Genomic DNA, 12,354 nt, shown 5'->3' on the forward strand with positions numbered 1-12,354 from the left:
CCTGAACTTCGAACGAAAGGCTTCAGCTTGGCAGCATTTCAAGATGGTTCAGACCTTCAGACTGGACGGTAAATACTCTAGTACTACTACTATGACAGAACCGCCAACCGCCAAGTTAAACAGTTTAATTAACCATAATGATTATCATTTGAAAATATCATACGCATTAGTTTAATTAAGTGTAACCTGACAGTCTGTTTCCAACCCACAGGCCGATCGAAAGATCACCAGTAGTCTTACACGACGGCGAGCGCAGACGGTACTAGCATGATATAATTTCACAAATATAGATAAATTTCACAAATATAGAAGCAGACTACTGGTGATGTTTCGATCGGTCTGTGAGTTGGAAACAGACTGTCAGGTTACACTTAATTAAACTAATGCACCTAATATATTCAAATAATAGTCATTATACTTAATTAAGCTATTTAACTTGGCGATTCGGTCACAACCACCACCACCAAGAATCACACAACACGAGGAGTAACTTACGAGAATATTTAGCTATAGTTAACGCCATTGTATGGGTGAACAAACAACTGTACTTAACTACCACCACAGATGTAAATACAGGTGCCGAAGCACTGGTTAAAACGAATCCTCTCTAGTTGCTAAACCTGAACATGAACAGAAACGGACAGGCTAGTACACCATCCTCAATATGCACATGATCTACAACAAATGTATCATCAGATTCATGCTGTTTTCTCTTTCCTTCATCCTGCTGCGCCGGACTCTCTTCAGAGCGCGACGATGGGGCCCGTCGGCTTGCAGTGCGCGGTGAATAGCCTCGCAGAGAAGAGATCCTTGGCCACCTTCTTGAGATCAAACGCACGGGTGGACGCGGACGAATGCTTCGATCCCCTGATGTGCTCACGCAGCGTGAGGTTCTCATCCCTCATCATGTCCAGGGACGACGCGAGCTGCCTGATGACCTCCCTCTTCTCCTCGTCCTTCCCCGCGAGCTCCGCCTTCAGCGCCGCGTTCTCCTCCTCCGCCTTCTGCAGCGCCGCATTCTGCTCCTTCAGCTTCTCGATCTCCGCGCGCATTAGCTCGACCTGCTCTTTCTGCCGCTGCTGTTCCTGCGAGGCCGACTCCATCTTGATGGCCTCCGCACGCATCAGCTCTACCTGCGCTCCCTCGTGTTCTTCTTCTTCTTGCTCGGGGTCATCGACCTCAGACTCCGAGTCATAGATGGAGACAGAGCAAGAGGAGCGAGGCGTCGTCTTGCCGTTCGTGGACGACGCCTGAGACCGGCTCTGCGTGCAGGAAGAAAGGCCAAACACTGTTTGGCGTGTGCCGCTGCCATGTTTCAGCAGGTCATACTGCTCTGCCAGCGAGCGGTGCGTGCGGTACAGGTCGCCGAGCATGTCCACTAGCACGGGCCGCTTCTTGTAGTACATTTCAGCGCGCTGTGCAAACGAGTCCGCGTCTTGGTCGATTAGCTTCAGCATTTGCATGGTCTTGTCATCCAGCTCTGAAACCAACGGGAAGGGACAACAAAACAATTTTGTTACTGAGCGTGAACAAGAGGTAATCTACCAAGACGAAGTTCTACATTTCTACTTATGAAGCCTTACAACAACAACAACAATATAATATTTTTTTCCCAAGCAAGTTGGGGTAGGCTAGAGATAAAACCCGAAAGAAATAAATTCAAGATTCAGGAACATTGATAGCTAGTCTCCAAGCGCTCCTATCCAAAGCTATCTCTTTAGAGATATTTCAATCCTTAAGGTCTCTCTTAACCGACTCATCCCACGTCAGTTTAGGTCTACCTCTACCCCTTTTTACATTATCGACCCGGTTAAAAACCCCATTACACACCAGCGCCTCAGGAGGCCTTCGTTGGACATGTCCAAACCATCTCAGCCGATGCTGGGTAAGTTTCTTCTCAATTGGTGCCACCCCGACCCTATCCCGAATAACTTCGTTCCGGACTCTATCCCCTCTTGTGTGCCCGCAAAACCACCGCAACATCCGCATATCTTCTACACTCAGTTGTTGGACATGTCGCCTTTTTGTAGGCCAACATTCAGCACCGTATAACATCGCCGGACGAATTGCTGTCCTACTTATGAAGCCTTCTTCCAAAAAAAATTATGAAGCAATGGCAACTTCGTCAGAACGCAAAGGTCAAAATCACAACAGAACAGAATAATCAGGTTATAAATTCCCATGTAAAGTCAAGTGCAATAGCTAGAGTTTGCTATAAGGATTTTGTATCACATTGAGTTGAAGGATTGGCAAGACAGAATGATCATGAGAGAAATTTTCTGATAAATTCAAATGGAAATGCTATAGTTGAGTCCGTTGGAGAATGCCAAGGGGATGAGGCCATACCTGAAAGTGTGTTGTTCAGCCATGGAGATGGCCTTGCTAGGTTGCGGCTGCCAAACCACCATACCTGTGGCAACTCCTTGTGCATCATCTTGTCTTCTGACTTACCTGCAGCAATCATACAGACCAACAAGAATAAGCAAATGGAAAATTTCAAACAAAAGCCACTAAATCTTCTTTTTTGAAACTTTATCACACATGATCACCAAGATTTCAGGCCTCTACCATGGATGGATTCTTTTAGTTTGCCGTAAAATGTTTTGGACAAAACTTGACATTGCATCCAAATCAACACGTAAGCAGAAGTAATATACTTCTCAGTGGGCATGAATTGAAGAGTGAACGAACAAGCGACCAAAGATTTTATTCACGAACATGCACAAGACTATTGGTTGAATTTAGGAACTGTGACTACATGAAATCTTCAGACCACGTGGGACTACATACAGATTCTTTGCAAAAGAGAGTGATCCAGGAGCGCATTACAGAGGGCAGGAACAGAGTGGGAAAGGATGTGGATCTCCTCTTTCACAAGTCAGAAACAAGAACATTGGTTGGAGATGACTGTAACCTGAAAAGTTCAGTTTTCATGTCCAAGAGAAAAGGGGGAAAAGAAAACAGACCATTTTTAGTCCAACTTATGTAGTTCATGCAACTGAACAAATCACTAAAAGGGCGAACAGGTGCAATCAACACATCTTCACTCGAGGAGTGAAAAGGTTCACAGGGCTATGCCGTGCCAAAAGTCAGAGTAAACAACAGCAAGCCGAATCAGAACGAAATAAAAATAAAAACTTGTCAGAGGATTTAGCTTTGAATCGCCTAAGCTGATTGAAAAGTAAAATGTAACGCACCGTCTTAACGAAAAGAAGCACACCTCCAAGACCTTGCAGTTATCAAAGGCGTACTAACTGAAGAGCTAGCAAAACCGTAGGTGGCCTGAACTAGCTAGGAACTGAACCCGTCTCGCAATCGATCTCGCTGTTGTACCGGAACAATCAAATCAAGTACCGTACTATCCATAGCAGCAAGACATCCCATGCTAACATGATATTGCCAGACGCAACACAGGCGCAGAAAATCGAATCAAAAGGAAGGGAAGAGCCAAGAAACCGAACTGGAAGTACTGAGGTTGCAGTTACAGATTCATCCGCACATTCCCATCGGACGGAACCTCCTCGACGCAGCAAGAAACACCAGACCGCGCCACTCACGCACACAACAGAACCGGTACTACCTCGCACGTCGGCCCCCGTGAACCACGCCGCGGCGGGATGGAAGAATCATCAACCAAATCGAGAAGTTTCTGGGAGAGAGAGGGGGGGTTTGGAACCGCACGGCACCTGCGTCGCGTTCGTGTGGCCGCGGCCGCTCCGCCCCGAGGCGAAGAGAAGGTTTCCCGTTGCGGCTGGGCTCTCTCTGTGTCTCTCGCTCGCTCTCTCCGCGGCTTTTAGGACGGCGAAGCTGAGGAAGCGGACAAGCGGCGGGCGCCTCGCGAGATTTTCAAATCCGGGCGCTCCACGAGTCCGCGACGGCGATGGCGCCTGGCTGGACGCGACGCGAGGGGAAGGGGGACTCTTGCGGGGGAGCCCTCGGAAGAATCTCCTATTTATCTTCCGGGTCGGACTGGCACGCGCCGCGGCCGTGGTGGGATCGGCTTTGGTTTTCTATGCCTCGGAGGGGCCGGAAGGCGAACGTGAGAGAGTTCAGAGTGCGCCCAGCCCGTGGGGCGGCTGGCACGTGGGCCCACAGTTGGCGGGGCGCTCCAAGTCAGCAGCAGCCTTGAGTTGAGAGAGAGCGTGTCCATCTCGGTAAGCGCTAGGGAGCAGTAATTAAAAGTCGATGTAAATGGACAGCAGCGCGGGTGCCAAGGCATCATGCATTGGCGATGGCGAGCTATAAAAATCTGCCAAATTTGGAACGAAAACGCATCGAATTTGCTCTTGTAGATGAATCTTTCCATTCCGGAGAGAGTGGGGAAAAAACAAGCGCTTGGCGATTGGGCAATGGGCATGGTGGAGGGTAAAGGGCCCCTCCGTCGCTTTCTGAAAGCGCGCTGCTCGGGCTGTACTTGTTGGGCCCTGCTAGTTTACGCGCGGATGCTTCCTTTTTTTTTAACTAGCCGTTGCAGACTCCCAGCCGCATCCCACTCGTGACTATGACTAGTAAAAAAAAGGAAGAAAATTAAGAAGTAAAATTGTGGCCAAATGATACAGATAGTAGGGGTGTAAGTGGGTGACCCTTAGGTGCACCTACAATTCTTTTTAATTCAAAATTTTATACTAATTTTGTAAATTAAAATATAATTTTGGAGAATTAATACAAAATTTTAAACTAGAGAGGATTGAAGGGGCACCTAATAGTTATCAATTGGCACCCTAGCGAATATGGAGACGAGGCTAACGCCAGGTGCTTAAACAGGATCTCCCTAATCGGAGGAAGTGAGATGGGCGGTGGGGTGGCCCCACCACGCAGCGCGCGCGCCTGCTAGCCGGGCGTTGCCCTTGCCGGCCTACTGCGACCGGGACATTCTTGAGGTTCTCGAGTGCCTTTCTTTGGTCGCGAGATGGATGATGGATGCATCGTCGGCTCGGCGACGAGGAGACACGGACACGCCTCGACGGAGTTACCGGCGCCTGGTCGGTGGTGCAAACATCACCGTTGATTCTCTTCTCTTCTCCCCTGCACAATTCCGAGACCACCACCCACTGTTTTTTGGTGGATCGAATGAAAGGCCCATCTCAGCTCTGGCCCGCACCATTAAAGGCCCATCTCAGACGGGGCTTGTCGGGCTGCGACCAACAACCAGTCAGGCCCAATGAATGAGAGGCCTGCTCGGCTGTTTGATCTATGGGCCGGCCTAAGACTGACTTCAACAAGCGAATGCAAAATGAGAGATGCATTCTTGGGTTTGCCTCGCACACAGGTTTGCATCGTCGTTGCAAAAAAACACACTCATATGTAAGCTCTTATGCTCGAAGAAAAAGGAGGCACGAGAGTTGCCCTGCGGTTTTAACCTATTAGCGGATGCCGCGTGTCCAAGCCCACCCTTTCTTTGCCATCTTGATGTTTGCGTTCTGCTATTGTTATGAGCTGGCTCCCTTTGTGTTGGCCCATGGGCCGGTTGAAATTGAACCGTGTTGGTTCATCATCGGTCGTCGATGTCTCACCACTATTTTGGACCACGGCTGTCAAGATAGTAGAAGGCCTGTGGTAGGCTCTGACACAGTAGTGAAAGGTCACCGTGTTAATTTTTCTATTGACATTATGTACTAAAATAATTTGTTCAGTGTCCCTACGATGCTTGCCATTATTTTTCACATGCGATGGTCCTTTCAGATAGGGGAGAAATCGTTCCTACCATGCTGTTTCCACGGTGCATGGAGTTCAACAGGATGCAGATTGACACTAAAATGCGAGGCCCGGATTCCAAAATAGTAGCTTTCAGTTATGCCAGTAACAACAAATAGAGGAACCTCCCTATTTTTTCTTCTGCTAAGAAGCATATATAAACTATATATGACACTGGTAACAAAGGTCCAAGACAGTACGTCAGTACCTTATCAAGGGATCATCAGACATAGAAAAATAGTACAATTATTTTTTGCGTGAAACAAATCATGTATATACTCTATAGCCTTAGCTGAATTCATGTGTATGCTTCATAGCGTTAGCTTGTGCTAGGGTTCCATATACATCTCAGGTTAGGCCAGTCATATCCCATTCTTCACCGCACATGCTAAATTCATCCGTGTAAGTCTTTCTTTCTTCAAAATATATTACAGATGTAGATACTCACATAAACGTGAGGACACTTGCTTCTATGAATACAATAACGTAACCCTACTCTTACGAATAACTTTATGAGATTGAGCCCGCATATTTCGAGATTAAGAGCATCTCCAACAGATTACCAAAACCCCATATCCTAAAACCATTCGTAGGGCACTCCCCTATTATTGGTAATGCAGTTTTTTGCCATCTCCTCCAACAGATTACCAAAACCTCACCCTATATTTCCTTTTCTTCCATCTCTCTTCCTCTTACGAATATATAGTCTCTTTTGGTTACTTTCTCATCTCAATAGTTCAATCTTTTCTAATGGATTACATATACCTAAACAATATTTCACATTCGTAATTTTGAAACTTGAATTTTGAATTCAAATCACATCGCCTTGCCCATCAGTGGCAAATGGAATTGAGCAAAAGAAGCTAAAATAGAGAACAAATATAAGAACGTATTGTCCTGACAAAATCTGGTAGCAGTATATTCTTAAAGAAAAGAGATACCAAATCTGGTATTGTCCTATCATATCCACAATTATTTGCCATCTTTCTTGGCATATAGCTTACAAGTTCATGCAAATGGAAGTATCAATAGTAAAGGAACTATCAAAAGTAAATCAACCATCCTTCCATGGCACAATTCATCAAAGACCATTACTTCCATTCGAAGTCCCACCTTCAAAACCACCCATCTCTGCTGCCAAGATACGTGCACGCATTGTACTTACATATGCTTTTTGCTGATCATCAAGACAACTTGTGTCCATGAACATGATTTTCTGCTCTCGCTCCAAATTTTTGTTCACCACCTTGTTGCCCATGATCCTCAGCTTTTCCTCCTCAATTGCCACCTTTCGCTCCTTGAAGGCCGCCTTCCGCTCCTCCATTGCCTTGACCTCTATCCACCTTGCTTCCTTGCGAGCCTCCATCTCTTCTCTTTTAGTAAGCATTTCTTGGAACACTTCCTTGTACGCGCCACCTCCTGCTCCCCTCTTCAACTTCTCTTTCTCAGCCTTTCTTCCTGGAGGTCGTGTCCTTGTGGGTGCCTCAGAGCTTGCAGTTGGACTACTGCCTCTCCTATCCTCATCTAGTATTCCATCATCAACAACATCTTGAAAACCCTCGAACTGAAGAGAGGAGTTTCTTGACTTCTGCCTTTTAGGTGGAGCCTCATCTTTCCTTGTAAGCCACTTCTGATTGTGTTGGAGCAAGACCCAACAGTGCAACATGACAAATGGCTTGCCCAGCCTTGGCTTCTTTCCTTTGTATAGCTCCTGCACAAGGTTGATCTACCAAATTGAGCAAGTATTAGTAAACAAGATGTCATAGAAAACTGAGATAGAAATGATTAAAAGTGATCAAGCACTCACATGCTCTTGGTATGGCACACCACTTGGACTTTGGCGCTCAACTTAGCAAATGTAGAATCCTACATATTAGTCCAGGCCAGTGCTAACACAAGAAGAAGAGTAGAAGCTACTCTTGTTCCCAATGACACTGAAACAAGTCTTCTCGTTGTATGAACCAAGAACTACCTTAATATAAAGAATAAACTAAGCACTAAAACTAAGTACTGAATGCTCTAGTCCAAGGACTCAGAGTCGCATCCACAAATCAGATCTGGTGCAAAAGCATTTTTTAGTAGTGTTGCTTTGATTAATCAATAGCTGGCAGGTGCAGATCCAAAATTATTGAGTGGGAGTAGTGCATTGCACTGGCTCGTGACAAATTCATGGAACTATGAACCAGGCAGGTGATAGAGCGAGCCCTAAGGATTGGGATAGATAGATACCTTCGGCCTATTCTTGTCTAGTGTCCCCTGCTATTGACGCTACTCACAGGTCCCCTGATGTGATGCAGCGCTGCAGGAGCCTTGCGCACGCCGCACGCGTAGGAGTCGAGCTTGGGGAGCGCGAGCGAGGCGAGCTCGTCGCCCAGCCACTGCAGCGACAGCGTGAGCGCGCGTAATTAGTAGGCGGTGGCAGGAGGTGGTGGTTCTAGTAGGCGGCGGCGGGAGTGTGCGGAGGCTGGGCGGCGACGCGTCGGCGGCGGGATCGCGCGGAGCCTGGGCGGCGGCGTGACGCGGGACAAGCACCACCGCAACTTAATTTGGTCTGGAAAAAGATCGATTCAGGTAACCATGCTCTTGATCTGGAGTGGCGGGGCAAGATCGGGGCGGAGAGAAGTGACGGCGTCGCTGGGGCGGAGAGATGCGTCGCCGCTGTGCAGGGGGGGCGGAGCGAGATGGCGTGAGGCGCGGGAGGGGAAAATTTCTTCGCGCTAGAAATAGCAGTGGATAGGGGATAGACTGGCCTCCCCTCTATTTAGGCGAGGGAGGGGTGTATTTTGGTGATTACTAAAAAATTTTTGGTAATAGAGATTTAATTGGTAATTTGTTGGAGCACTTTAATTACCAATAATACAATTTTTAGGTATTGGGGAGAAGAATATATAATCTGTTGGAGATGTTCTAACATGCATGTCTCCTTATTGACAGACATAACATCTACCATTGAAAAATTGTGCCGGTTAAATTGTGGTATATATTCAAAAAAAAATGCAAACACCTATTTCAAGTCGAGAACTCAAACCCGAATAAGTAGATTTCACCAAGTTATCTTACCAATTGAGCTACATTCTACTTATCAAACTAGCGTAAGTCTAATCACACTTGATACGTATGTGACGCCACGGTCACGGACACGGCAAAAAAGCGCAACTCATCCTAGTCTCCAACAGCGCACGTAAAAAATCTCCCATGACGTGGCCCCTGCGCGCGCGACGCGGCAGCGACGGCGGACAGCGGCGCCGGCAGAGCAGAGCAGGCGGGGTCGAGCTAGTGTGCGCATGGCGGAGAGGAAGAGGCGGCGAGCCTCACCGACGGCAGCGCGGCAGAGAGAGGCGGCGGAAGGGGTGGCGCTGCGAGGACAGGCGGCACCGGTGTGGAGCTCCGCCGGGGAGGACCCGCGGAAGGGGAATCAGCCGAGTGTGGACCGGAATTGGTCGAGGATGATGAGGGGGCGCCGTAGGTGCGAGCAATCGAGAAAGGGCTCACCGGACCGGGCAAAATCAACGACGATCGGCGGCGGCAATGGAGGTGGCGGCGGCTGCAATGGGGAACAAGGGAGTGAGGGCGAGGTGGAGGTGGAGGAGCGCGTTGCCGGCAAGGTGGAGGAGCGCGGCGTCGCGGGTAGCCACGGACAGCCAAGACCGTGCCTCGCCGAGCGCCGGCGGGCCTCCACCGCCGCACTGGTGCTGGGCGGCGCCGCCGCGTGGCCCCGGTCCACGCCGCTGCTGGGCAAGCGAGCGGGGCGAGGGCAAGGCGTCCAGTGGAACGCGGCCAGGTGGCGTGTGGCACGGTAGAGTGCAAGACGGCGTGATGGCCGGCGGCACGAGACGTGGCGGGGCGGAGCAGCATGCGACGCGCCGGGGCAGAGCAGATGCATTTGAGGAGAGAGGGAATGCAATTTTGCATCGCCTCTCTCCTCCGACGCAAAATGCATCTCGAGTATGGCTCGGCTGTTGGAGGGTTTGCCTCGTGTGAACAGTAGACCGTGGAAAGGCAAAATGCATTTGACTGCTTCTGTTGAAGTCAGTCTAACTGTGCAGAGGGCTCAAGATGCGCAAAATGAAAGCCGCAAACAAGTTTCTGAAAAGGGCCCAACCCACGATGAAAAGATCGCGCACGGGGCGTCCAGCATGGGTTTCTATGACTTTGATCCCCTGCGTTTGAGTTGGGAGACCCGTACATGCATCAGTGACAGTGAGACGCGTACATGAATCAGACCCGTTACATGCAAAGGCTCATCCGTCGGTCCCAGCATCGCTCGAAGCAACACGAAGGCAGACACAGGTAACGAGTTTTCCTTCCAGCGTCGAGAGGCCTTGTCGCACCGCCGCTTGTGTCGTCTGCGTCACCGCCCGTGTGCCTTTATAGTATCAAGGAGGGCGAGTCCAGACTATAGTCTTGTTCGGCTGGGAGATTCAACCAGTCACAACAATATTTTTCTCTCACGTCAAATCAGACAGCCAGCCAGCCAACCAACCAGCAATATTTTTCTCTCACGTCAAATCAGCCAGCCATCCATCTAGCCAGCCAGCCGAACAAGGCATAGGCTATGGTCCTGCGTTCGAGGAGGGCCGCCCGGGGACAGGGACAGCAACGTAAAAAAGCTGGCCTGCCGCGGCGCCGATGGAGGGATCTCCAGGTGATCCCCTTTGGCCTTTTGCCGGCCGGCGGCACGATGAGGAGGTGGCCATCATTCTGTCCGCCCCCCGGAGCCGCTGGCGGTGGGCGTGGAGCGAGCGACCACTCACTCACTCGAGTTGTCGCCCATGGCGCTCTGTCCACGGTAGCTTTATTTTGTGCATGCATGGGTGGTGATGACACGAGATTGACTTGACAAAAGCCGGCCACGGCCGTTGAGAGGCTTGCTTTTGCTGCCTGCTTAACGGATTTAATTAATGTTTGCACCGGCTACCCGTGCGATCGCTTCATCCACCGCCGGACCGCCCTAGCTAGTTCGCCGTGCATGCCAATTGCCAAGGGCGTGCTTCATTTCTAGCAGGTTCGTTCCGTCATCCACCGGTACACGAAGAAGAAGAAGCAGCAGCTAGCCAGCTACTGCTACAGTGAGTTGTCGATTGGATGGATATACTCATTCAGAGATGAGATGATGGTCGCCGTCACCGACCTCACCTGCACGAGCTAGCTGTGCTGCCTGCACGCAGCAAGCAGAACCGCACACCGTTCCCGAAAGGCCCAAAGGGTCCAAGTCCACATGCATGTGCCACGTACGCCAGCTGCTGCCGCTGGATCCGGTCCGAGACAGCAGGCGCCCGCCCGCGGCCGAGGACAGACGGGACAGCTCACCACGCGCGGCTTGCCCCGTCAGCCGCCTCCGTCCGTTCCGTTGATTCCCCCTACCCGCTCCAGCTGGACGACGCCGCCGTCGCTGCGTGTACGTGTTCGACTTGGCCCCGGCCGGCCGCCCGTACGGCGCGCGCCTGTCGTCGTCCGCCGCCAGGCCGGCAAGCGAGGCAACAAAGATGAAAGAGCGTGCATGTGCCTTGTTTGGATTGTAGCGCGCTAGGAATAGTAATAACTTTGACCATTAATTACAGTGTCAAACAAAGTCAGTTTACAAAACTAACTTTTGAACCCCCGCGCTAGTGACCCTGAAGAATCTAATGAGATCTTTGACTGCGCGATTAGAGGATAGCTACTGTAGCTAATCATCGATTAATTGTCATCATTAGATTCGTCGCGAAAAGTTACACCCATTCCTAAAAAAATTTTACAAATAGACTTCATTTAGTACTTCATGTATGCGAGATTTTCTTCTCGGAAAACATACACGCTAGTTTTGTTGACAAACCAAATAGGTTCGTGATGCCAGCGGAGTGATAAGGCGATAAGCCACGGCGCCATCGTGCCAGCAGCCTGCTGCCGGGCGGTCGAGAGAAGAGATGATGCAAGATCTCATCTGATAAGGCATGCCGCGCTATCAATGATGCCCCACTTGTTGTCTGTATTGGCAATTTGGCATGTTGTAGGTAAAGGGCCTGGTACGGTGGTGCGTGTGGCCGCCGGCGGGGCTGACAGCTCGGCCGTACTCCGTGTCCTACGTGTACTGAAGCTTACCGGCCCTGGGACTGGCCGACTGGGAGTAGGCGGCATCTTGGATCGGTCGATTCAGCTCGTCGGAGCTAGCCAGCATGGGTGCAAACGGCCAACGACGATCGACGACAACTGGAAGGCATGTGGCTGCGTGCGTCGGACCGGTCTTCTCGCGCGTACTTGCAGTGGTTCAGCACTAGCAGCCGCCTCGCTCCAGATTTCCAAGCAAGCACCACCAGGGAACGGGGGACGCTACTCGACGCTCGTACTGTTCTTCTTCTTTCTCCCTCTTCTTTTCTTCTTCCGTCTCTATTATTCCTGATGCCCCCGCCGCCGACCGGCTCCGACGGCCTCCGCCGCCGCCCTCCACCACCGCCGCACTAACCGAGCACGCCACTGTGCCGTCGTCGCGCCGTCCCGTCGCCCCCGCCGCCGGCCACCGCCCAACGGTTATCCGGCACCGCCGGCCGACGGCACTCCCACGCCGCCGCGCCCTCCGCCGGACAACCCGCTCCCGGCCCCTTCCTCTATGGCCGGTGGCCATGGGAGCCGGCGAGCCGCCCCCACCCCAACAACCCGAATCATGAAGGTCGCCGCCTCCCG

General features: G+C 50.8%; 1 protein-coding gene and 1 long non-coding RNA gene across 7 annotated transcripts; both read right to left on the reverse strand.

Moving 5' to 3' along the window:
* Positions 1 to 482: 482 nt before the first annotated feature.
* LOC120662109 (protein NETWORKED 3A-like) lies at positions 483 to 3,921 on the reverse strand. Of its 6 annotated transcripts, XM_039941205.1 has the most exons (4): positions 3,687 to 3,887; positions 2,864 to 2,914; positions 2,347 to 2,451; positions 483 to 1,480 (listed from the first exon to the last, which is right to left on the reverse strand). In XM_039941205.1, the coding sequence occupies exons 2-4, from the start codon at positions 2,892 to 2,894 to the stop codon at positions 744 to 746; spliced, it is 873 nt and encodes a 290-aa protein (XP_039797139.1). In that variant the 5' UTR covers positions 2,895 to 2,914; positions 3,687 to 3,887; the 3' UTR covers positions 483 to 743. The 6 variants fall into 6 exon arrangements, with proteins under 6 accessions (XP_039797139.1, XP_039797140.1, XP_039797142.1 ...); XM_039941206.1 differs by lacking the exon at positions 2,864 to 2,914 and having other exon boundaries at positions 3,687 to 3,921; XM_039941208.1 differs by lacking the exon at positions 2,864 to 2,914 and having other exon boundaries at positions 3,581 to 3,885.
* Positions 3,922 to 6,576: 2,655 nt separating this feature from the next.
* LOC120662110 lies at positions 6,577 to 8,429 on the reverse strand. Its single transcript, XR_005670195.1, has 2 exons — positions 7,502 to 8,429; positions 6,577 to 7,420 (listed from the first exon to the last, which is right to left on the reverse strand). It is a non-coding gene; the product is annotated as an uncharacterized LOC120662110 (long non-coding RNA).
* Between the last annotated feature and the right edge of the window lie 3,925 nt (positions 8,430 to 12,354).

Source organism: Panicum virgatum, chromosome 2N, assembly GCF_016808335.1.
Source record: "Panicum virgatum strain AP13 chromosome 2N, P.virgatum_v5, whole genome shotgun sequence".
NCBI classification, from domain to species: Eukaryota; Viridiplantae; Streptophyta; class Magnoliopsida; order Poales; family Poaceae; genus Panicum; species Panicum virgatum.